At 34.7% G+C, this 25,042-nt stretch overlaps 2 protein-coding genes across 4 annotated transcripts in view; one reads left to right on the top strand and one right to left on the bottom strand.

Annotated features, from left to right (window-relative positions):
* Positions 1–15,197, bottom strand: part of LOC110452431 (armadillo repeat-containing protein 3-like) — a 24,866-nt gene extending 9,669 nt beyond the window's left edge. For all 3 annotated transcript variants that reach the window (XM_021500957.1, XM_021500958.1, XM_021500959.1), the window contains exons 1-17: positions 15,122–15,197; positions 14,539–14,595; positions 13,596–13,713; positions 12,859–12,984; positions 12,307–12,378; positions 11,566–11,741; positions 11,019–11,145; positions 8,771–8,910; positions 7,956–8,091; positions 7,224–7,343; positions 6,481–6,633; positions 5,989–6,097; positions 4,940–5,116; positions 3,456–3,665; positions 3,045–3,169; positions 2,499–2,637; positions 1,236–1,343 (exon numbers count right to left, since the gene is read on the bottom strand). In XM_021500957.1, the coding sequence (XP_021356632.1) occupies positions 1,236–1,343; positions 2,499–2,637; positions 3,045–3,169; positions 3,456–3,665; positions 4,940–5,116; positions 5,989–6,097; positions 6,481–6,633; positions 7,224–7,343; positions 7,956–8,091; positions 8,771–8,910; positions 11,019–11,145; positions 11,566–11,741; positions 12,307–12,378; positions 12,859–12,984; positions 13,596–13,713; positions 14,539–14,586 (2,084 nt within the window). In that variant the 5' untranslated portion in view covers positions 14,587–14,595; positions 15,122–15,197. The remainder of the gene's footprint in view (positions 1–1,235; positions 1,344–2,498; positions 2,638–3,044; positions 3,170–3,455; positions 3,666–4,939; positions 5,117–5,988; positions 6,098–6,480; positions 6,634–7,223; positions 7,344–7,955; positions 8,092–8,770; positions 8,911–11,018; positions 11,146–11,565; positions 11,742–12,306; positions 12,379–12,858; positions 12,985–13,595; positions 13,714–14,538; positions 14,596–15,121) is intronic.
* A 98-nt stretch (positions 15,198–15,295) lies between these two features.
* The window catches only part of LOC110452430 (rho GTPase-activating protein 7-like), a 215,867-nt gene continuing 206,120 nt past the window's right edge, over positions 15,296–25,042 (top strand). Inside the window, exons 1-2 of the mRNA XM_021500950.1 lie at positions 15,296–15,323; positions 15,472–15,501. The gene's annotated coding sequence lies outside the window, so the exon portion shown is untranslated. The remainder of the gene's footprint in view (positions 15,324–15,471; positions 15,502–25,042) is intronic.

Genomic DNA, 25,042 nt, shown 5'->3' with positions numbered 1-25,042 from the left:
CTGAGAACCCTTTGGCCAATGATGCTCCTGACCAAGCTTCAGACTGCATTTGGTTTAAATCCCTTCACTTGTATAGTAGGAGAGAAAAAATCCTCTACTTCCCCTATTTGGCCCCGCCCCTCTGCCCCCAAAGAGGCCACACCCTCCGTTTATACAAACTTGAGTCTCCTTTGTCCAAAGATGCTCTAGGACAAATTTGGTCAAAATCCTTCTATTGGTTGAGAAGAAGAAGATTTTTAAAGATTTACCTATTTTCCCCTTATTTGGCCCCGCCCCTCTGCCCCCAGGGGGGTTATACCCTCCGTTTATACAAAACTGAGAACCCTTTGGCCAATGATGCTCCTGACCAAATTTGGTCAAAATCCTCTGAGCCATTCAGGACAAGTAGCATTTTAAAGGAAAAAGTTGACGGACGACGGATGACGGACGCCGGACGCCGGACGCTGCACCATGGGATAAGCTCACTTGGCCCTTCGGGCTAGGTGAGCTAAAAATAAATTTCTACTATCAAAGATATAAAGTTACAGTATTGAGTATAAGATTAAGATAATGACATTGTATGATAAGAGTAAAACTCAAATTAGGAATAGATTAAAGGTACCTGGTAATTTAAATCTACAGTATCATAAAACAGTTTCATATAAACGAACTAGAAATTAAAAATTAACTCAATATTGCAACAAAATATTATAGAATCTGATATGTGTATGGTGATTATCAATTAGAAATAGTCAAAATAATCAAGAAAAAGGCCAAAAAAAATAAAAAAAATATATGAAAATAAATATTTGACATTACAATAAATGCAGCTTTGATCTTAACTTTGTTGATGTCTTTTTTCAAGAGGAAAATAGATCCCAAACCCACCAAAAAAAATACGTTCAGCTCTGATCTTAATTTTGTTGACATTTTATTTAAAGAAAAAAATAGATCCCTTCCCCACCAAAAAAATATGCTAGTTTGGCCTTTTAAAACTTGTAAGACTGAGATGAGATAAATCTGTTTCGTAACAGTAAATTATATGAAGTCTATTCTACTCAAAGCAGTGACCTGTACCAGGGAATGCAGTAAAACTTGAATTCAAATGAACAGAAAAAAACATCTATTAACTAATAATAAAATCTACAGTAGCAAATTTTTAAAATTTACTGGCCTCAGAAAACGTTCTAATTAAGGCAGAAGTAGCAGAGGATACAACTGAATTGTTTATGTCATGACTTCTCTTTGATACATACGCTTTAGATTCACGTCCCGTTCTAGAGGACTTCCCGGAGACACTTGTCTTGGAGCTCTCCTGTTTGACTTCTACTTCCTGTTGGGTCAAGGACTGTTGCGCGGCCGGGCTGGGAACACAGATGACACCACACGTATATATACACAACACACCCTTCACCAAAGACCTTTCCTAAATCACATACGAATCTCCAGAATTCATCTTGCCGACCCTCCCTATTTAGGAAAGAGACTCCCAATTTTGGACCCTTCGATTTAGTGTTTTCAACCAGTGAATTTGTTGAACTGTTCCTATATTCTAAGATCTAATGATTTCATCTAAAAGAACAACTCAAAATATGTCATTTATGATTTTAAAGGGTTATTTTGTGTCTAGGGGGTATGTATAATACACACATTTTATTTATGATTTAATTCTGAGCATGCAGAATCTACCCCATGGAAATTTCCGAAAGTTTGCTAGTATAAATATTTAGGTTTTTTTTTTTTTTTTTTTTTTTTTTTTTTTATCTTTTTAGAAATAATTTGCTTTCTGAAGCAAATTTTAAAATAACTGAAGTCAATAAAAAAGAAAAATCTACCAAAGTCCTGAATACATTTTGTTTGAAATTTGGAGAAGGTCAATACAATCATTGATATTATATCCATCAACCATACATATCACACAGCCAATGTAAATACATGTTTAGACAATCCACAGATCACACACAAGTCAGTTAATGATGTACTGAATATCAGCTTATTTTCCATAATGCAGGTTAAATGAATCAGTTCAAAATCAAATATTATCTTTTAATTTTCTCTTTTTTTCTTCTTGTACAGTCTGCCACCATGCGTGGTCAAACAGATGTAAAAAAAAAAGTGATTTCACCACTTTAATTGCCGGAAGAGCAAAATATATCTATATCCAAAATAAGCTGATACATGGTAAAATATTCATATTATAAACAGCTCCCATTACATACAATTATGACCATGTAAGCTGTTTATCGAAACAGGTTTGGGGAAACAAATAGCCATTTTGGATTGACACAGGAACATCAATGCACGAGAGAGTCTACTAAAGTTGCATAAGGGTGAAAAGGTTAAAAGAATAATTATGGCTATACATGTAGTTATGGTAAATTCTCTTGGTATTGCCGACTGGACCAAGTGCTGATTACTTATTAAATAATGTCCTGGTATGATGCACAGTATAGACATATTCATTGAAATATCATAAATAAATTGTCAATCAAATTTTTAATTTTGCAGTAGACACCTACGCTGGTTTGGCATTGACCAATAGAATGGCACGCTTGTCATTCAGTTCTTGTTTACAGCAATCCACAAGTGTCATGAACTTGCTTCCGGATCTCAGCTGGCCGGCATCATAGAAACCGTTCTCTGTGAGGTTTGTTGAACCTGTAACAAAATGTATGTATCTATAGTACAAGCACACATCCCAATAACACATACCCTACGTACATCCTTTATCAATCGTGTTCACTTTCACAATTTTTGGCTCATTTACTGTAAAACATTTTTTTTTAACTCATTCACCAATGAAGACACATTTGAACTCTTCCAATTCAAAGGTTGGAATAGTTCATTACAAAATTTCAGGGATGAATGAGTTAATTAAACAGCTTATTATTTGAAAAAAATATATACTTACTGATATCTAATGTGAGGGCGTACTTACCTGACAATAAAGACTCAGTAAGGTTTCATGTGAGGGTGAACTTAAACTGACAATAAATATAAGGACTTAAAATAAATAAAAAAAAAATGTTTTTTTTGTTGGGTGTACTTAATTGACAAGGACTTACTAAGGTTTCCTGTCAGAGCATATTTGGCAGACAGATTGCTGTCTAGGAGACGTTCCAAGGCTGCTTCCGCAAATGGATTCTTCCTGGTGCCCGACACCTGGATTTCTTGCAGGATATCCATACCTCTGTAAAAGTGAGAGGGAAAAGTATGACATCAAAAATAAATAAACTAATAGTTTTGTATTAAATGCAGTACTTAAATGTTTTGATGCATGTATGACAAATTTAAAGGATATAAGCAAACTTTTTCATATAAACGTAGCACCCTAGTTTGCTATCCTTTTTTCTTATATGTATGTATTGTGTGCGACTTGAGTTGTCAATTTTTGTATTTAACAAATGTTATCAGGAAACGACATAAAATGGTATTTATAATCTTTTAATCATCCAAACGGTAATTAAAATACTTACCCCAGTTTACACACTTCTGTGGCCGTAGGTTCGTCTACGGCACACACTGTGATAGCCCATGACGCATTCCGCCGCACTTCATCGTTCCCAGAATGTAAAAGGATGACTAGGTGTTCAATTCCACTTGCGTTTCGGAACTCTGCTCTCGAGTCTGAATCACACACGTAGGCGGCTATACACAGCGACGTCTTCGCCTGGACCATTGTGTTTCTGTCAAACACACAATAGTGGAGAGGTAATGACACGCAGTAAAAACAACAAGAGTACCGCGCATCGGAACAATATACGCCCGTTGAATGCCATTATGATAGTGTTATATACTTTCCTACAATAAAATAAGATCTGCATCATTCTAAGAGTGGTTAACTGACATGCTATAGAAAATGTAGGAGAAAATCTCCGGACAAAAAATCAAATACCGAAATGAACAAAGGGCAATAACTTTTGCATAAATTATTGAATCAAAATTCTTTTCAAGGAAACACAACAACATATCATGATTATTAAGCCTACTAAGTTTCAAAGAAATCCGTCAAAGAATGTAGGAGAAGATCTCGGGACAAAAATTCAAATACTGAAATGAACAAACGGCAATAACTTTTGGAAAAATCGTGGAATCAAAATTCTTTTAAGGGAGACACAACTTCATATCATGATTATAAACTAAAAAACTTAAACACCTAAATCCCCAACATATTCTGGTTCCTACATGTACCTGGAATTGTGGCCTTTTATGGAGGTAGTACCTACCTTGACTGGACAACCCCCCCCCGGGTGGTAAAAAAAAAAATTCCCCTGCACTTTCGGGTGGTACCTAACAGGAATTTAAGTGACAGTGAAATCTACAGTAAAGCCTTGATAAAATACCTCTATTTTCACTTGCCACATCACTCATGGTCAAAATATTTCATGGTCCCCTTGACTTTCTTTCTGTACAATGTCTTGCTTAATATATTGTCAAATACCAACATAACTCCAACATTTTGCTGGACAAATGGTGTAAATATAACAGGATATCGCAGTAACTTGACTTGAGGCCCTCTATGAGAATTCTGACAACCCCCTCCCCCTGGACCTCTTTGTGGTTGACAACCCCTTTTCCTTGAGCCTCAATGTGAGTAGTACTTACTTTGACTTCAGGCCCTCAATAAGGGTGGTGCCGACCCCTTTTCCCTGGGCTTTAACTTGAGTGGTACTTACTTTGACTTCAGGCCCTCAATAAGGGTGGTGACGACCCCTTTTCCCTGGGCTTTAACTTGAGTAGTACTTACTTTGACTTCAGGCCCTCAATAAGGGTGGTGCTGACCCCTTTTCCCTGGGCTTTAACTTGAGTGGTACTTACTTTGACTTCAGGCCCTCTATAAGGGTGGTGACGACCCCTTTTCCTTGGGCTTTAACTTGAGTGGTACTTACTTTGACTTCAGACCCTCTATAAGGGTGGAGCTGACCCCTTTTCCCTGGGCTTTAACTTGAGAAGTACTTACTTTGACTTCAGGCCCTCTATAAGGGTGGTGACGACCCCTTTTCCTTGGGCTTCCACTCGCAGAGCTTCTTCAGTGGCCATGTTGGTGAGGACACACGCTGCATTAGCCACTGCCTCCTCCCGCGGGTCGGTCAACAAGTTTATCAAAGTTTCTGTACCACCAAAATTACTGACTTCCCTGAAAATGAATTGATCTCTTTAATGTTTAACTAGAAAAAGGCAATATCATTTCACAGTAGAATATTCTGATGTTGTCTGAATTTTTCAAGACACTGACTCTGCTACCTTGCTCTAAAGTATTTGTAGCGTTGGAGGTTGTGAGAATAGCTATGTGCTAGATACGTACTGACAGTTGGTACTGTTGGAAGTCGTGAGATTAGCTAGTGTTAGATACGTACTGACAGTTTGTATTGTTGGAGGTCGTGAGATTAGCTAGTGCTAGATTCGTACTGTATTGTTGGAGGTCGTGAGATTAGCTAGTGTTAGATACATACTGACAGTTTGTATTGTTGGAGGTCGTGAAATTAGCTAGTGCTAGATTCGTACTGTATTGTTGGAGGGCGTGAGATTAGCTAGTGTTAGATACATACTGACAGTTTGTACTGTTTGAAGTCGTAAGATTAGCTAGTGTTTGATACATAATGACAGTTTGTACTATTGGAGGTCGTAAAATTAGCTAGTGTTAGATACGTACTGACAGTTTGTACTGCTGGAGGTCGTGAGATTAGCTAGTGTTAGATACGTACTGACAGTTTGTATTGTTATAGGTCGTGAGATAAGCTAGTGCTAGATGCGTACTGTATTGTTGGAGGTCGTGAGATTAGCTAGTGTTAGATACATACTGACAGTTTGTATTGTTGGAGGTCGTAAAATTAGCTAGTGTTAGATACATACTGACAGTTTGTATTGTTTGAAGTCGTAAGATTAGCTAGTGTTTGATACATAATGACAGTTTGTACTGTTGGAGGTCGTAAAATTAGCTAGTGTTAGATATGTACTGACAGTTAGTACTGTTGGAGGTCGTAAAATTAGCTAGTGTTAGATACGTACTGACAGTTTGTACTGTTGGAGGTCGTGAGATTGGCCAGAGCCAGAGATGCGCCCTCTTTTACATCTCCATTATCAGAGTTGAGTAGTTTGATTAATGGCTGCATACCATCTGAAAAGACAGAGATTTAAAGACAAACTGTTTAGATACACAAGTTACAAGAATGAAAGTTTATCACCAATATCAACATTCTAATTTAACACATATTTCTATTTACATCATCCTCTGACATTCTGTAGAAATGAAATTTGTAGTAAGTACTTTTTTGCATAGTTTAGCATCTGATATTCGGCCCTATCCTCTTCCACCAAGATTTTATCATTTCATCACAAATTTGATAATGTAAATGTTGGATTACTATGATTTTTAATAAGTATATGAAGTGAAAGCACCGCAAATGTTGTATTTTTTAAAAACTTTCATTGAGCAATTGTGATTCTTTAAAGTCTTCAGGACTTATCATAATATTTTCCTGGAAATTTTCTGATCATTACCCCATTCTCTGATGGAATCCTTTGACATGAGATTCTCCGACATGACGGCTAGGGCCTGTGCGGCCGCTGTCTGTACCTCCGAAGACTCGTGGGCCAGTAGGTGTATCAACATCTTCTCCGCCTCCTGTTCATGTAAGATCTTTCTGTTCTCAGCTGAAACACCACATAACAATGTTAATGACTACTTATTGTTAATGTTCTACATCACTCAGATTTAATACAACTGGTTGCATTATCTTAGTTGTGGCAAAGACTTGAAATCTGCAGCAAACAAAAAGATTAAATTTCATACTGAAAACTGCATACCTGTATGCTAAATGACATGCATCTTTGCAGGTCACAACCACAAAATTAACCTATACTATCACCTGTGGTTACCTGTCTAAACTGAACCCATATCCATACTTCTATTAGACTACATATTAGAAATAGAGAGGTTTCAGTTTTGACAGATTCAATATATACTTACAATACTTAAAATCTTGGGTTAAAGATTTGAGCTAACATTTCAAAATCTTGAAAAAAATTAAAAAATAAAATCAAAAGTAACAATATCCTGCAATCCTGTTGATTTTTTAATTCTGTCACAAAGCACAATTGAAATATAAATTTTATCGTCCTGATATGTGCATGAGTGTTGTTTTATCTATACTGACATGTTCTTTCTGAAATGCAAAAAAGTCTGGCCTGGTTTTTATTAATACAAGGGAGGTAACTCTGTTTTCCCTATGACCAAAACCTACAATTCCTGGCTGACCTAGCGATGGCTTTGGCTGCACTCATCTTCACATCTGGTAAGGTGGGGATGATAGCTTCCCCTGGAGGTGTATCATCTTTTTCTGGTTCTGATCCACCCTTTTTACCTGCGGAATACAAGTATTCAAAACTTAACTTGATATTACGGTTTATTTCTAAAACTTTCATGCGGCATATGATAAATTATGAACAAATTTCGAATTTATGTTATAATGCTACATTTTGAAATCTTCAAAAATAATTAAAGAATAATAAAATTCTTAAAAACTACTGATAAAGGCAAGATAGTTTCTATAATTTGTGAACCGCTTTGAGACGACCTACGAACTAGGTTGTGATAAAGCGGTATATAAGAATTAACCTTCAATTATTATTATTATAAAAATTAATGAAATAATTAAAGTAGACCAACCGAAAAAACTATGATTTGTTTCTGAAAGCTGGTTGTCCTTGCTACAAACTAGCTAAGAAGCAGAAAGTCATTCTATACTGCCTTTGCAAGAAATAAATAAGTAAATAACACAAACTTTTGTCTACTTTCCTACCATAGCGTTGAAATATTAAGAAATAAATATTTTGTATATAAAAACCTCACATTGAGATAATTTTACATCACCAATATGACACATTTAACTGAATGATATAAATGACTGAAAGTGTACATCTTTTAAAACATTTCTGCGATTATATCATAACTGAAAGAAAAGCTATTATTTTACCATCCTTGGCACTCTTCTTTGCAGCTCTTGAGCCGGCCTTTTTCTCGCCCTTCCCACCCTTGGGCTCCTCCTCGGGTGGGGTTTGGTCCGTGATGAGGGCTACCAGACGTTTAAGTCCCCCAGTCTCCTTTACCTCCTACAGGAAGTACAGAAACTTTTTGTAGAGTATATTAAGGTAAAGGGAAGAGAATAAATGATGCAAATCCTATGTGAACTTTTAAATGAATAGTATCAACTTAATGATGTAGAAACTTAAAAAAAATTATGATAACTGATTTAAGCCTCCTGGAATGTAGGAATAGCAGATTGGTGAGAAAATACAAAAATGTGGGTCTTTTTAATGGGCACAACTAGAGACATAGATGATCAGTCTGACTCTTTTCAATCTTTTAGTATTTCAAAACAAAAATCTTACAGTTAGTTTGTTAGATTTCTGTGTTTCTTTTCCAAGGAGAGTATATATATATACCAAGGTACAATGTATATATGAAAAATTAAATATCTTGCTGATATTTATTCAGACAAGTTTAAAGGAACAATATACATTTGCTGTTCATTTTGTGATTCATACAAATCCTCATGAATAAGCTATTTGAAGCATAATTTAAAAAAAAAAAAGGTGTATCTGGGAAATTTAAATGATTTACAGTGTAACATTTACTAAAAAACAACGGGCAACCAGCCTTGACACATGAGTGAAGAACAACGGGTGGCCGATGCTGTCCCTGGCTATAAAGGGTAGACCACCGGATTCATTGATGTTTTAACTGCAAAATTGGATTTAATTGGCAATTTCAAAAGAAATAAAGGTCTACCTCCAAGCTTTCCAAATCCTCTAGAAGGTTTGACAGGACCATGACAGCCATTACGTGAAGGTCATTCAGCTCGGGTTTGGCCACAAAGTCTATCAGTCTGGACATGGCCTCTAACTCCCTTAGGGCTCCACGATTATCAGCTACAATGGCAGATAGAAAAATACAGAAAATGTTCACACCTGAATTTAATTTTGGGAGATAGAATTTTATGGTAGATTGGTTAAGATTTTAACAAGACAACACTCCCATTAGACTTCATCCAGTACATTGAGGGGGCTTAGAATTTTCATTTTGGTTTCATTTTATAGATTTTTCAGAATACATGCTCATTCTTAGTTAAGTGATACGATGTGAATGAATATATATCTCAAAAGAAGCTAAAAAGCAACAAAAACAGAAAAAATACATTTTTTTGGTAAACGTTTGACAAAATTTATGACAACTGTTTTGGTTGTAAAAATTATACTTCGTCTTTTCCCTTAATTTTATGTCAAGTGTAAACTGCTTTACTGTAAATTGAATGCAGACCTTTACACTTATGTCCCATTCAGACAATTTTATACTCCAGACATGTAACAGTGGATAGTTAACACATGTGCAGACATCACTCGATATTTATTATATCGTATCAGTAACAAGCCGACTCCCACACTTTTCCCTCCCCGCCCAGGGTGCCAGACAGGGTCATACAAACCTGCTTCATTAAAAACAGGTTTACATTCTACAGTTGAAAAACTTCATACTTACTTTAATACAACTTGTACATCAAACTGAGAGAAATCTCAGACAACCCTATATCAATCAGAAGTTAATTCCCCTGGGAAAGCAATTTAAAGGGCAAGATTCAAAATATATAATTTTTTATATCATTAATTAAAAAAGAAAGTTTATAATTAAGCACTAATGAGAACATCAAATGTTCTCATGTACGCTGACAATCTCTTATTTAAAAGTTAAACTCTTAAGAAGAAATGTTATTGATGATTTAAATGATTTCTCGCAAAGAGATTTTATTACATAAATTCAAAGGAGGTGCAAGTTCCACTTAATTTCAAACCAATCACTGTCAAGTATGTACATGTATTTCTACATTTCCCTGAGGATGTCTGGTGTGTATATACAACTTTGATTACTAAGTGGTACACAATCTACAAATAATTCAATATCTACGTTATTCAAAGACCTTTACATTTTATAAAATGATGACATTAGGAAACACTTCACACATATCCTTTCTGTAAATTAACAGAAAAGTCAATCTTAATTTCCCAATGTTGCATGCCTATAATACCATTGTCCATAACCCCTTAACTGTGCTACGAATACATAGATGTTATTACTTAACCCTTTCACCCCTGTGTAACTTTAGTAAACTCTTCCATGCATTGATCTGGATGAGTCCATTATGGTCTACAGTGGTGAAAGGGTTAAAATAGCTAGGAAAGCTGTATTTTACACAGAACCGGTGTCAAAATATGGATTATCAACCATATGAAGAAAAAAGTCTTGAAAATTAAGGTGTTGCTTAACCAAACTGATAAGTTCTACTGTATATAGTTGATTTACACTTGCTACCAGCCCCTAAGTAATTTTTGTATAAATTTCCAGCTGCAATTTTCTGCTAGCTGATCATGATCTCACCCTGGTTTGAAACTTAGGATTCAGAATCAGACATCGTCATCCAAGTGATTTATATTGCAAGTCCAATTTTTTTATGAAGAATTCAATATGCTAGAGACAGGGGCCAGTCTAATAGTCAATATTTATGGGGTTCTTCAGAAAAAATGGATGGGGATTGCTTTCACAGAAAACCTCATTACTTCTAATTCTGTCCATTTCCAAACATTTTTTTATTGTAAGCAAAGACTTATACAAAAAATTTGATAAAAACTTTCTCAATAACAGAAAACAAAGTGAAAAATATATAAAATATATCAGTTACTAACCAATCCATTGCTTGTTCATCATCAATTTTTTTATGAATAGACTCTGATTACTTGGTAAGGACAATGCATTCATTTCTAGGTTTAATACAAAAATATATTTTACCTAGTATTACAATCTATCAATATCTGTCCCATTACATGAATTATTATTTTTCCCATTTGATTACTACCGTATATATGGCTTCACATTGTGAGGAAAAAACTACTCGTAATGAGGTAAAAACAGAAAATTGCCCATAATGTGAAAAATAAAAATTGACAGCATCCTCTCATGTCAATGAGATAAATAGCTAAGACCTTACCGTCTTGTGATGCCCTGTCCAATGCCAGCAGTGCAAGTTTCTGGACAATTTGAAAATCTGACTTGAGGAGGTCCAACATGGGAGCTAACCCTTCTGCATCCTTGATGGACGCTCGTGTCTGGTAGTCCTGACAATTGAGCAAAGAATTACGTAAATTTTATTTTGTTGAAAATTCAAACTATACATAAATCACATATGCTTCAAATTCTATTTCTTATTGTAATTTTGTTTTCAATTGATAAAGAAAATTATATTCACAGAGATGCACAGGTGAAATTGATTATGCTCTTGGCCATTTCAAAAACCCAATTTGTTTTAAAAATAATTTGAAATCATTTGTTGGTTTTCACACAGGCACAGGCAGTTTATTTCTATGCATATCAACTTGAATGTATTTAATTGCTTTCTTTTATCTCTAGGTATTTCCTAACAACATTGATAAATAGTGAAGTATGGCTATTTTACTATAATAACGAACTCTTCAATATGTATAAAACTTTCTGATAAAACAGATATGCACAATATTTTTTTCTCTATTTTGCCTTACCATCATCATCTGTGCGAGAGCTTCAATGCCATTTTTCTGGACGTCTGGATCATTAGAGTTAAGACATTTGACCAGTGGCTCTATTCCACCATTTTCGTAGATTGCCGACTTGCTACTGAATTCTGTTGCCATGTTGGACAGGCCCAGGGCTGAGAACTCGTGACATACTGAGTCTTCTGTAGACATTTCACAAAACAAAAATATATATCAATTTCTTATACAGTACAAATTGTAGGTTCCTAAAACTATCTTGAAATTGAATAAAATATGTTAAATTTTGAATAATGTAAACCATTCAAAATTGCATGATAGTTTTTTCTCCAATTAACTCATTCACCCCTGAAGACACATTTGAACCCTTCCAATTCAAAGGTTGGAATAGTTCATGATGAAACTTCAGGGGTGAATGAGTTTATATAGAATTTCACAACTACTTCTTATCTTGATAATTCTAATGCATCATAAATTCATGAGAAGCAAATGGTACCAAAAGTGTCAACAAAAATCCCATTTTTTTTTATGTCACTGTTATAACCCAAAAAATATACCCCCCCCCCCCCTTCCCCTATCATTCTTCCAATCAATACTGTAAGCACTAGAAGTAGGTTTTCCACGTCTGGATGTAGTTTAGCAGCGACTGATATGATACTTATGTCTCTGCATCAAGTATAATTTTCTTTGTCTCAGTAAAATTTTCATTTCCCTCATATCTAACCCAATGCATTTAACAAAAATACCTACCTTCTGGTGCTAACAAGGCAATAAAGATGGGGATACTTCTGTCTTTTTTCCTCAGGTATTTCCGTACATCAGCTATAATGCAGATTTGCACGAAAATTTAAGATAATCAAGCAAAAATATAAACATTAATTATTAAAGAATTGATATCTTGCTAAGTTATGCTAACCATATTCATGGAGATGGTCAGATAGCAGGTCTGAAGTTGATATTTTGACAAAAGAAATTAATATTTTAACTAATTAGTTAAGATTTTGACATTCTTTATGTAAGAAAAGGTTGACTTAATTACTGTAACTTCTAATAAAAAAAGAGAATCCGTCAAAAATATTTTCACAATTCTTAAAAAAGATCATCTTCAAAACTAAGGATTTTCTTAACCAATCACAATTACTCATTTTTTGAGAATTCAAGAAAAATACTTTACTTGCAATATGAAAAATTCCTTCAAATGTGTTGTAAACAATAAATATAAAAAATATTAATACAGTTAACTAATTGGAGGTTTAATGGTTTTAATTGTTCTTTTTGTGAGAAATCAGTGTCAAAACTTACGCTGAGCTGTCATTGAGCCCATAGCCATGCAGGCATTCCTGCGGACAAGTCTGTCCTCACTCTGCATCAGCTGTAACAAAGGATCTCCGGCCCCCAAATCTAGGAGCAGCTTCCTGTTCTCGTCACCTGTAAAGAAAGATGTTATTAGATTATCAGTCTAGGTTCCAAGATATCAACCAATCTAAGGGGACGTTTATAATCAATTAACATGCACTAAGCTTTTATTTTTTTTAAGAGCAGTGATGAATGTTTAAATATTATCTATCCAACCTACATTATTTCATTTTATATACAAATATATATAAAGAAAATTTGACAGCACAAGAACATTTTACAGTGACAAGAGTACAACTATTGTAAACATCTGTATAATGTTTAAGGGCAAACGGAAACTGCCTCCAATTCCAGGTGTCCAACCCATGGATAACAGCTCACCAAAATGCAAGTTGTAACTGTTGTTAAAAGAACTTGAACTGTTTGCCAACTTTAACTGCTTTTTATTTATTTACTTTTATTTTTACATGGATTCAGATTTGGAACTCATAGAAAAAAATAAACACTTTATACCTAAATGAACAATGGAACCCATGTCACTCATTTGTTCTTTTTAGGATAAAAAACCCCCCACAAGTAATTTCAGAAATACTTTGAGAATTCATTTTGAATTTATTCCAAAACCAGACGTCTCTGTGTGTTTGTTTTCAATCATGTTAGATCAGGGAAATTTGTATATTTACATTTCTCCACAAACTTGTAAATAGCCTCGCAAGCTTTGGCCTGAACTTCCTCTTCTGGGCTGTTCAGCATCAGAACCACCGTCCCAGCCTGACGACTTTCAAGGGCCACCACATCAAACTGAAAAAAAATGCAGGAATATATTTAGTTTTTTACAGTTATTATTATAAGCAGCACTGTCACAATGTAATTTGACCTCAAAACATTTCTGAAACAAATTTTTGTTAAAGTATACTTTCCAATTTTTTTCTTATTCACTTAATGTGAAAAAGGGTAATTATTATATAATACAGTTTAGAGACAACTGCTTCGATTTCACCAACTGATCATATAAGCTACATGTATGTATCTGGTCACCTATGATCAACCTATAGTCCTATTAGTATTATACACACGGAACACCAAACAGAAATTGAAAGGTTATCTAAAGAGAAATAATAATAATATTTTCTGGATTGTTTACCTAAACCAAAATATGTAAGACATCATAGATATCCAGCAGCATTTTTGCTGCCTTTTCCAGTATGACTGTTTTATTAGCCTGTTCCAGAAATTATAACATTTTGAGGTACACCACTCAGTACTGGAAACAATCACTAGACCATCATGGACATAGACCTGCAGCTTTTTCATAATGCTTTAATTGGATGTCTGTATAATTAACATATGCAATACATTATTTCAATCATTCTTTTTTCAGTTATGATATTGGGGTTTCGGGAGTGAAAGTAGACAATGAGCGCCATATCTAAGCAAGTGGGTATGTCTGGAATGACAATTAACCATATCCTTAACGATAAAATCTGACATATTTATTCATAAGACATTTATAAGGTAATGATTTAGTGTTTGTTGGACCTAACAAAAATCTACCAGTCAGGTCCAACAGTTTATAGTCAGTACGCACACAAGTTTCAGAACAAAGAACAAATTAAAAATAGTTACCACATCATCTGGAGGAGGTTTCTTATCTTCTTTGACCTTTTTACCCATTGTTGACACCTGCAATATGGAAAAAACAAAATTGAAAAGTTATAATACAGTATTCTATTTAATTAATCACTTAGGATAGTGGTGTTTTAACAACTTAACCTATTCTAAACATTATGATATCAACTTAGATCCTTCGATTACTCCTACGTCCGTACGTACTTCACAAATTTCGATATAAATCATGTTGTATGATATTGATATATATATATAGTTATGTGCCCCATATAGTTATGAACACATACACAACACAAATATGCCAGCTTTTGAGTAACAACATATTGATCTAGCGCTATTGAAACACGATTACACATGTGACATTAGTGATAAAGAAAGCAAATGGTACACTGATGGCGATGATTTGATGTCCAACGTTATAAACACAATCAGCTCGCGATACATTAAGTGAATGTCATGCAAGTTCGTCGCGTTGGTCCCTCTAATGACTTCCTAGATGCCTATAGTGGGTTAAAATGTGCCTATATATTAGCCATGAATAATAGAATCATCGACATTTATTCTATATCGTACGATCTACCTGCTTTAGCTGTTATGGTTATTGATACAGCTATGCCGCCATGAAAATGCTGTGTGTTGTTGCTATATGACGTCACTACTTTTGTTGAACTATATTGGTGACGACACATAAAATAGAGTCGACAGATGGCGCGAAATTCTAATTGTGTCAAACAGGTGCACGATCTTAAATAGCAACCGATTGTGATTCATTAAGCATGCATGTAGGTAGATCAAACAGATAATTTACCAAAAAACCCGATATATGTATAATGGTGAACGTGGATGTTAATAGGTTGATTTTTGTTAGATGTATCCTCATTTAAGACCATTTAAGCTAACTGGAGACTAAACTTTGCATTCTTTTCACAGATGTAGCGGAAACAGCGGACCCATGAATAAGTAAGAACATGAAACATGAACATGGTTTGTATAACGAGCAAATGCTAGACTAATGCATAACAGCGGTCTACATAAAAATTACATACTGTAATATGTGTCTGTGCATGCACAAGTAACATTTTTGAGAACTTGTGTGTAAAGTTTTTTTTATAATCTATTGATTTTGGCAGAGAATTCTAGATCTTTCATTTTCAACATAAAAAACGACAAAGATAATATCTCTAATCTGTTTAACTGTTGTCAACCTAGTCTACATCAAGACTGCAGGATATATATGTTCTACTTATATTCTCCCACAATGTATATGAGGTACATGCATGAGATTGAAGTTTTCTTTGAATTGTTTATTTAAAGAGTTCTAAACATTCCAGATAGACCCAACTGATTTAAACTTCGGGGATACCTCAAAATTAGAATATTGGTAAATAACTCCATGGTTTTTAGCACCCGCTGGAGATATATTGGGTGGTACGTGATTCTTTCCTCCAATCACCACCTGCACATGTACATGTGTTCACTAGCAACAGGTGCTATATATATAGCTAAGCTACTAATAAGTCAGTAGAGTTAACGTTAGTACATGTAATATATATATTTATTATGGCCTGCACTGACATTCATAAATATGGCATATATTGCTTTACAGAGTATTGATATATATCATTTTCATAATGATTTTTTTTTTAGTTTTTATTCTTTTTTATTGTTATAAATAAAATAGATTTAAAGCAAGATTCTGTATCCTTCAATTGTGATGTAGAAATGTTTAAGAATAAATATATTTCAGTTAACATATATATATATAGATGATTCCGATAAATAAACTTGTGAAATATCTTTAACAATTATAATTAATATGAATCATGTGATAAATGTGCATGGACACAATTTTTAACAGCATTTTTGAGTACATCAAGCTAGTGTAGATGAAAGATGACAATTGTTCTAGTTTATAAAAAATGGTGAACTAGCTAGCCTGATTTAAAGCCCTGGCAGAGGTTATTTTCATCTTTTATTACTATTTTACCCTCCTTGCTTTAAGTCACTCGATGACAAATGGCTTACTTGTAAGTTTTAGAATTCAGGATGACTGCATGCAGCCTTTGCCTCTGGTTGGTTGGTATGTTTGTATCCACAAGTTGAAGATTTATTTGGCGAGTTTCCCACCAAAAAGAACTTATCTTACAGGCATAAATGTTACAGCACTGTTGCAATATTTTATTTGAGACTTCAGGGAGAGTTTTGGGCACATTTGTAACAGCTCCAGTTTCGGTTGGATCTTGTTTAATAGTAAGTCTGTGGCTTACAATCAAATTTTCTTTTAGAAAATATACTAAGCTTTTAAAGTTTTATGATAATAATTAGTTTCACAACTGTATTGACCAAAATTTAAAGCCACAAGCAAGCATTTGTTGGAAAAGATCCGGATAAATCTGGTAGTTTATAGTGTCCAGCTGGTTATATTTATTACAAACAGAAATATAATATAAACTGATCAATTTGTTATGAATAGCTATGAGAATTTCTAGGGAAACCCTGATCCCCACACAGTCTCTATTCTTTAATTTCTTGCGGCCATAATCTGTATTTTCATCTGTATCTTTTTTTTTTTTACTTTTGTAGGTCAACATAATATAGTAGAGGAAGCCTCCTATGTAGATGTATGCTTAAAACAACTATTTGGAGATATGTTATCTTGCAGTGAACCTTGACACGGTTATCAGTTTGTCCAACAAGGCTGCAGACACATGGAGATCTCCCGATAAGGTTGTACTATAGTAAATGTCTCTGATAAAACATAGAAGTGCTGAATTTGAATTTATCTCCTCCATACGTCTATCACTGGTAGTATATATATATATACCCAAATTATTTATTAGATATCCTAGTCACGATTAATTCTGAACTAGGCCATACAGTTGTACCTCCGGCATTGGTTTTCCATCCTCTATGCTTTTTACTTTGTTGACCAAGAAATTTACCTTCATTACAAGTAACTTATTCACCCCTGTATACCCATTTGAACTCTTCCAATTGAAAGGTTGGAATAGTTCATTATGAAACTTCAGGGGTGAATGAGTTAATGCATATATATATATATATATATATTGTATAACAAATTTATCTGGGATTCTCCATCCACTGCATTAACAACTTTTAACACAACTTTATCAACATGTACACACAGCTGTCAATTAAGAAAGAGTTAACTATCAAAGAACCAGATTGGGTCAGTAAGAGTCACTATAAATTGCCATTAATCTTAAGCAATATTGAAGCATCTCGCTTATATTCCTTTTATTATATGTAAAATTGAAAGAAAATTGGTCCATGATGGGGTCTATTTCAGTTTTGAGGGGTTAATGGCCCCAAGGCCCCCTCCAGGATTATCACTGCATGCCCCCACCCCTCTACTCATTACATAGTCACTTCGTGTTATCATGCAGTGGCATGGGATACACCAGACCTGCAGCCACGCTGTAGGAGATATAACTGAATTGGTGACCCGTAAGAGTGAATCGTTCTGGCCCTTTTTATTTCTCTTCATGTTCAGACAATAACAGTAAATAATACATTAAATGATATAGTCAAAATTAAGGAATATTTACTGTATGATTTTATTACTTATAAGAAGATATATATCATTATAAAAAAAATGTAGATCATCTGTCCTCTGCACTCCATCTGTGCTTCCGGCACCCCTCTGTGTTGTGAAATCTGGTCTGTGTAGGTACACTGTATAGTAGTGTGTAGCCTACAAACCTATCATATATATACAAAACATTCGATCCTCACTAGAAGCTAGCTGCCAAAAGTTTTTGTGAATGGCATTTGCAGAGATCCATTAATATCTGCCCTATAAACCAGAAGTTCCTACATCTGTGTGGGCTGACCACTTGTTCAGCTCTACAAAAACTTATGTAGAGTAGGAAAATGGAGCAAGATGCCACAGTGAAAAAAATGGACAATATTTTCATCTTTCTTGCATTTCTTTCTTTGATGTAAAGAAATTTATCCAAGTCAGGTAGGTGAGTCTGACCCCAGTTTCATGAACATTTCTATCATGATTGAGAAAGTTCTAATAATTAAGTGATTTCTAAAGAAAATCATTTTCAATTAACTTTTCTAATGGAAAAGGTTCAAATATGGAATTTCCATTAAATATAAGAACTCTTGTGAAACTTGAGTCGGAGGACTTCACGATCACGCACTGATGGTTTTATAAATGTGTTAATTGATTTTCTTGTTTTTTTTTCCTTTTATGCTATAGGGTCGTTAAATGTAGTAAGTTTTGATTGTTAAAAAAGTGAATTTAATTAAGGCTGTTGAAGCATGCATGTAAAGTGCAAACATTTTAGTGTATATCATGGATACATCTTAATATACACTTCCAGAGAAGTTAAATTGAAACAACATGAATCGAGGCACACCTCTCTGTAGTAGAAAATTGCACTTTTATGAAAATTAGTTTTAGTAGGAAGTTGATTGAATTTAAGCCAGCACTATTAAAAGCATGTTATCTAATACCGTTGATAATTGTACTTTACAGCTCATTTCTGTCAGAAACATGGTGAAATTTTACAGATCAAAAACATAATACATGTCTGTCTTGCTATATATACAAGCTCGTATCATTTATAAATACATTTTGTACTTTTCGTATTTATGCATACATGTAAGAAATCCTCTAATTATGTTTTGATGTATGAATTTTCCTGACAGATCTTCGAGTCAATGATTACAGAGACGTATAGAGACGTATATATACGTCTCTGCTGCTTATAATTGGATGTCACCTTGGTTAAACCACTGACAGCTTCCTGCCGACTACTAGGGAGAATTTCTCATCAATTAAGCATATTTGGTAGAGTGTCCAACTAGTAAACTGGAAATCCCTGATTTTGCTCCCAATTGACTTAAAATTATTCAGATTCATTACAACTGTATAATGAAAGTTTGCTATTATTTTGCTGGATTTAGAGATGGTTGTTGTGCACTAGATGTTTGTGATTCAAGAACACTAAGGTCAGAACTTGCATCTTTACGGTGGATAATGTTTTATTATGGTATCTCAACATAGATTGTCTTGTATGCATTTATAATAAGCTTATAAATACTTATACATGTACATTGTAGTACAGTTTTCATCGACCAGGGGAGATAACTACTACGGCTCTATAACATTTGTTTATACAGTTCCATATATGAGAAACTTTTAAGTGTTGTTGAACATAATTTGAAACTTAAATTAAATTATAATCTTTGATCATCACATGCCATAAATGCCTATAATATGGTTTCCTGATTATTGTGAGCATAATAAAGATAAAAAGACCAAATACTATGGAAATATTGCAGGATTACGGGGCATCTTAACTATATGCTTTCACCTTGAATTTAATTGATTTCAAACAGAATATGCGATGTACAAATACAAGATATGTTTCTTATTTACGTTCTTAGTGTAACTTGAATTTCGGTATATTTTTGAAGTTGAATACATGTATGTAACCCAATAATGGTAATCAAAGGCCCACCTCTTGAAAACTCACAGATGCAGCATGAATCCTTCTTTAGAGATTTATACTTCAATGATTTCCTTGTATGATAACATAATTGTTCTGCTGTTTTTTAATGTAGAAAAAGGACTGAAAAATCTTATGAAACATTATTCTGTAAAGAATAAGAAAGAAAAAAAGGCAATAAATCGTGCAATTAATTTAGTTGGTATATACTCACAGTAGTATTATCCAGCAAGACAGCGTTCACCAGTAATTACAATGATAGAAAAAAAATCAAATAGAAGATGAAGATAATTGAAATGCATGGTATTTGTTTTATTGTAATTATATAGCTGAAAGTGAAATTTATGCCACAATTTAAACAAAATTGCTCATAAAGATGTCAACTTGCGACACAGAATTATTACAATGTTTTGCTGTTTTATCATCTGGTTCGTTTTCTCATTTATATAATTTTTTATAAATTTACTATCATGCATGCTTCACTTATAAATTAAGTTTCTGCCTGGTATATTAGAAAGGCAGTTAGCTTATCAAATTCTGTCAGCGCGAGCTTTCATACAGATCTGAGATGAAATCTTATGTGTCAATTTGTTGAAACCTTCTACATCAACATATAATGGGCACCACTCACTGTGCTTTATATCAATGGTAAGGTACATAAAATAGAAATTACTGCTTTCAAAAGTTCTCCAGATTCTACATGATATGCTGTTGACTGACTTGATGCTGATACTGTAATTCAAGTGTAGATGTTTGAATTTGCTGTTATAGGAAACTGGGAACATAATGGATTAATGTAATACTGCATGTTATAAGGAATTTATATTACAGATATTAGTCAAGCAAAATAGAAGAAATAATTTCTTCTATTTTGCTTGACTAATATCTGTAATATAATTTCCTTATAACATCTTATACCATGCAGTACAACATAAATCTATATGTTCCCAGCTTCCTATAATAGCAAATTCAAACATCTTCACATGAATATTTCAAATATCGTATGATAATGTTAAGTGAATCGGTGATGATGCATCAATAAAATCACTTTATTCGCTGTCCAAAAGAAAAAGCTAGGCAAGGTAACATTGGTTCATGGTTTAGTTATTATGGCATTCCTGTGGTATTTGTCAATTATTTGATTATGAACTCCCTCACAGCCCGATGTTTCTGACCCCGCTTCCCCCTGCGTTCCGTCCCCACCCGCTCCCCTCAGCCTTACCCTCCACACCCCACTCCCCCTGCTCCCATCCCGCTCCCTCTGCCTACCGTCCCCATCCTGCTCCCCCCTGCCTACCGTCCCCATCCCGCTCCCCCCTGCCTACTGTCCACACCCCGCTCCCTACCGTCCCCATCCCGCTCCCCCCTGCCTTCCGTCCCAACCCCACTCCCCCTGCCTACCATCCACATCTCACCCCACCCCCTCCCTGCCACCCGTCCCCAACCCACTCGCCCTGCGTACCATTCACCCTCCACTCCCCCTCCCTGCCAACCGTCCCAACCCACTCCCCTGCCTACCATCCACCCCCCCCCCTTTCTACAATCCCCACCCAGCTCCCTCTTCCCATTATGATATAACACTAAAACATCAATCTAAAATATTTTCAATATATGTATAACAATGTTTATTCATAAATTTGAACAAAATATTTTGACATTTTCTACATGGTTTGTTTAGCTTTACCTGTCATTTCAAGATATAATCACCTTACAGCACATTAAAATACAGGCTTTAGACTAGAAATGTTACAACGCTATCACGATGGTGTGTATTTGTTAGTACTAGTAATTAAGGACACCATCACCATCGGGATAGCATTGCAATGATAGCATTGTAGTGTCGGTATGACATAGCTATTATACCTGGTGGAGCTTGAAATGTACTGGTACATATATATAAATTTCAAAACATTAGCGTGTGCTCATTACATTACAGGGACAATGCAATATAAACTTGTACAATTTCAGGGGTCATGAATTCCAACTGATAAAGTGGTCCTAAAGATTACTATCGGTGTACATTAAAAGGTCTTTGTCATCAATCTTCTGCTTGAAATGAGAAAACGATATATATTGTGATATATATTGTGTTCTAATGTAAGTATTGAATGAATGCTTGTTTCAGGTCAAAACATGAGATCTTGTTCGTATTTATTTTGGTGTGCAGTCAAAAACATGCATCTTTGTTTTGATGGGGCAGATTCAAAAATACCAGTTTCCTGCCAATGTCTAAATATTTTAATTTGTAGCAAGTATTTTTTAATTTTGATTCTGGTGGCAAGTTATCCTGAGATGTAGAGAAATCGATCTACAATTGTAATTTAAAATAAACACTTTTGGATCTATAAGGTAATTTAAAATTCTTCAAATTTATGTTGGTTTTCTTGAAAGCATGTAAATATTATCATGATGTTCATGTACATATGTGAGAGGTGGGTTCATTTCCATAGCTACGTAATTTATATCGGTGGTAAAAGCTTGTAGATTTTATCTTAAGGAAGTTATATAAATAGAAAAATGTTGCAGAATGTTGTGGCTTTTAACAGAAATGACTTCAATTCTCAACGGTGTAATATATTCATGTTAGCCGACTTCCTTTTCAACACTGACATATCCTATTTGTAAAACGTTAAATTGGTCATGATTCAAAATTTTAGTTTCGTTCTTTAGGTCTGGTTGTGATTGTATAATGCTTCCAGGTTATTTATAGTTAGGAAGTAATGTATGAAAGAAAAAAAAAGAGTTTTTTTAAAATGGTGGAGTTGAGTGGGTTGTGTAAAAAAAACCTGACAGAATTGTGAAAGAAGGTTGTGATGAGGGATTATGTTGCAAACTTCAAGCTTTGTGTTGCCTGAAGCTTCCTCCAGCCCAAGCTCGTTAACAGCTGCCCAGGTCTAACGAGATTGTTGATGTACTAATCAAGCTGGCAGTCACAGCTACCTGCCTTATTATGTGACATCTATGTGTGTGTTCCAACTAAGGGGGTTATAAGTTATAATAATGTCATTTTATTACTGGTATATATGGCAAAGATAAAATATGTAATAATTGTCGGACATCTACATTTTCTTTAACTTATGATCAGCAGTGTACAAATATCAAATTACAGCACATTTACCACAGCTATCAACATGTACCTCATTGTGTAATTCAGTGCGAGACATTTATGCTTAGCATACATGTACTTGCCAACTTTTTGAAATTTCCATTGGGGAGATTCTGCATGCTCAAAATTATAGCATGTATCAATATACACCTGCTTGAGACAAAATGTCTCTTTAAAATGACATATTTTGAGTTGTACCATATCATGAAGATGAGTACCATTTATGGAGACATCATTGAAAAGATAATCTATAGAGCAGAAAAGAAAAGATAGGGGTCAAAAGGGATACAAGGTTGGTAGCAGATCAGTTTTGGTTTCTTATTAATGACAAACATGGAAAAAACATCCCTATCCCCACTTCTGCACTGGTGCCACTTCAGTTTCCTAATACAGGCATTCGGATACAGCAGCTGGTATACTCTTTTCTGAACCTACATGGGTATTGGACATTTACCACAGTTAGTTACTGTAGTGTATTCGTATAACTGATCAATTGAACCTACATGGGTATTGGACATTTACCACAGTTAGCTACTGTAGTGTATTCGTATAACTGATCAGTTGAACCTACATGGGTATTGGACATTTACCACAGTTAGTTACTGTAGTGTACTGTATAACTGATCAATTGAACCTACATGGGTGTTGGACATTTACCACATTTAGTTACTGTAGTGTACTCGTATAACTGATTAATTGAACCTACATGGGTGTTGGACATTTACCACATTTAGTTACTGTAGTGTACTCGTATAACTGATCTATTGAACCTACATGGGTATTGGACATTTACCACAGTTAGCTACTGTAGTGTATTCGTATAACTGATCAGTTGAACCTACATGGGTGTTGGACATTTACCACATTTAGTTACTGTAGTGTACTCGTATAACTGATTAATTGAACCTACATGGGTGTTGGACATTTACCACATTTAGTTACTGTAGTGTACTCGTATAACTGATCAATTGAGCCTACATGGGTATTGGACATTTACCACAGTTAGATACTGTAGTATACTGGTATAACTGATCAATTGGACCTACATGGGTATTGGACATTTACCACAGTTAGCTACTGTAGGGTATTCGTATAACTGATCAGTTGAACCTACATGGGTGTTGGACATTTACCACAGTTAGTTAGTGTAGTGTACTCGTATAACTGATCAATTGAACATACATGGGTGTTGGACATTTACCACAGTTAGTTACTGTAGTGAACGCGTATAACTGATCAATTGAACCTACATGGGTGTTGGACATTTACCACATTTAGTTACTGTAGTGTACTCGTATAACTGATCAATTGAGCCTACATGGGTATTGGACATTTACCACAGTTAGCTACTGTAGTGTACTCGTATAACTGATCAATTGAGCCTACATGGGTATTGGACATTTACCACAGTTAGATACTGTAGTATACTGGTATAACTGATCAATTGGACCTACATGGGTATTGGACATTTACCACAGTTAGCTACTGTAGTGTACTCGTATAACTGATCAATTGAGCCTACATGGGTATTGGACATTTACCACAGTTAGTTACTGTATTGTACTCGTATAACTGATCAATTGAACCTACATGGGTGTTGGACATTTACCACATTTAGTTACTGTAGTGTACTCGTATAACTGATCAATTGAGCCTACATGGGTATTGGACATTTACCACAGTTAGTTACTGTTGTGTACGCGTATAACTGATCAATTGAACCTACATGGGTTTTGGACATTTACCACAGTTAGTTACTGTAGTGTACTGTATAACTGATCAATTGCGGAGGGAAATTGATTCTCCATTAACTAGGATTACAAGGGTCTAGTGTTAATGGTCTAATTGATGGGATCCATATAAGGTCAGACCGCCAAAGAAATCCTTCCTCTGCTCCATTGTTTCTCTT

Source organism: Mizuhopecten yessoensis, unplaced genomic scaffold (genome assembly GCF_002113885.1).
Source record: "Mizuhopecten yessoensis strain PY_sf001 unplaced genomic scaffold, ASM211388v2 scaffold6683, whole genome shotgun sequence".
Taxonomy (NCBI): domain Eukaryota; kingdom Metazoa; phylum Mollusca; class Bivalvia; order Pectinida; family Pectinidae; genus Mizuhopecten; species Mizuhopecten yessoensis.
Note: the sequence above shows the minus strand (reverse complement) of the source record. Positions and strands in the feature narration are given on the sequence as shown.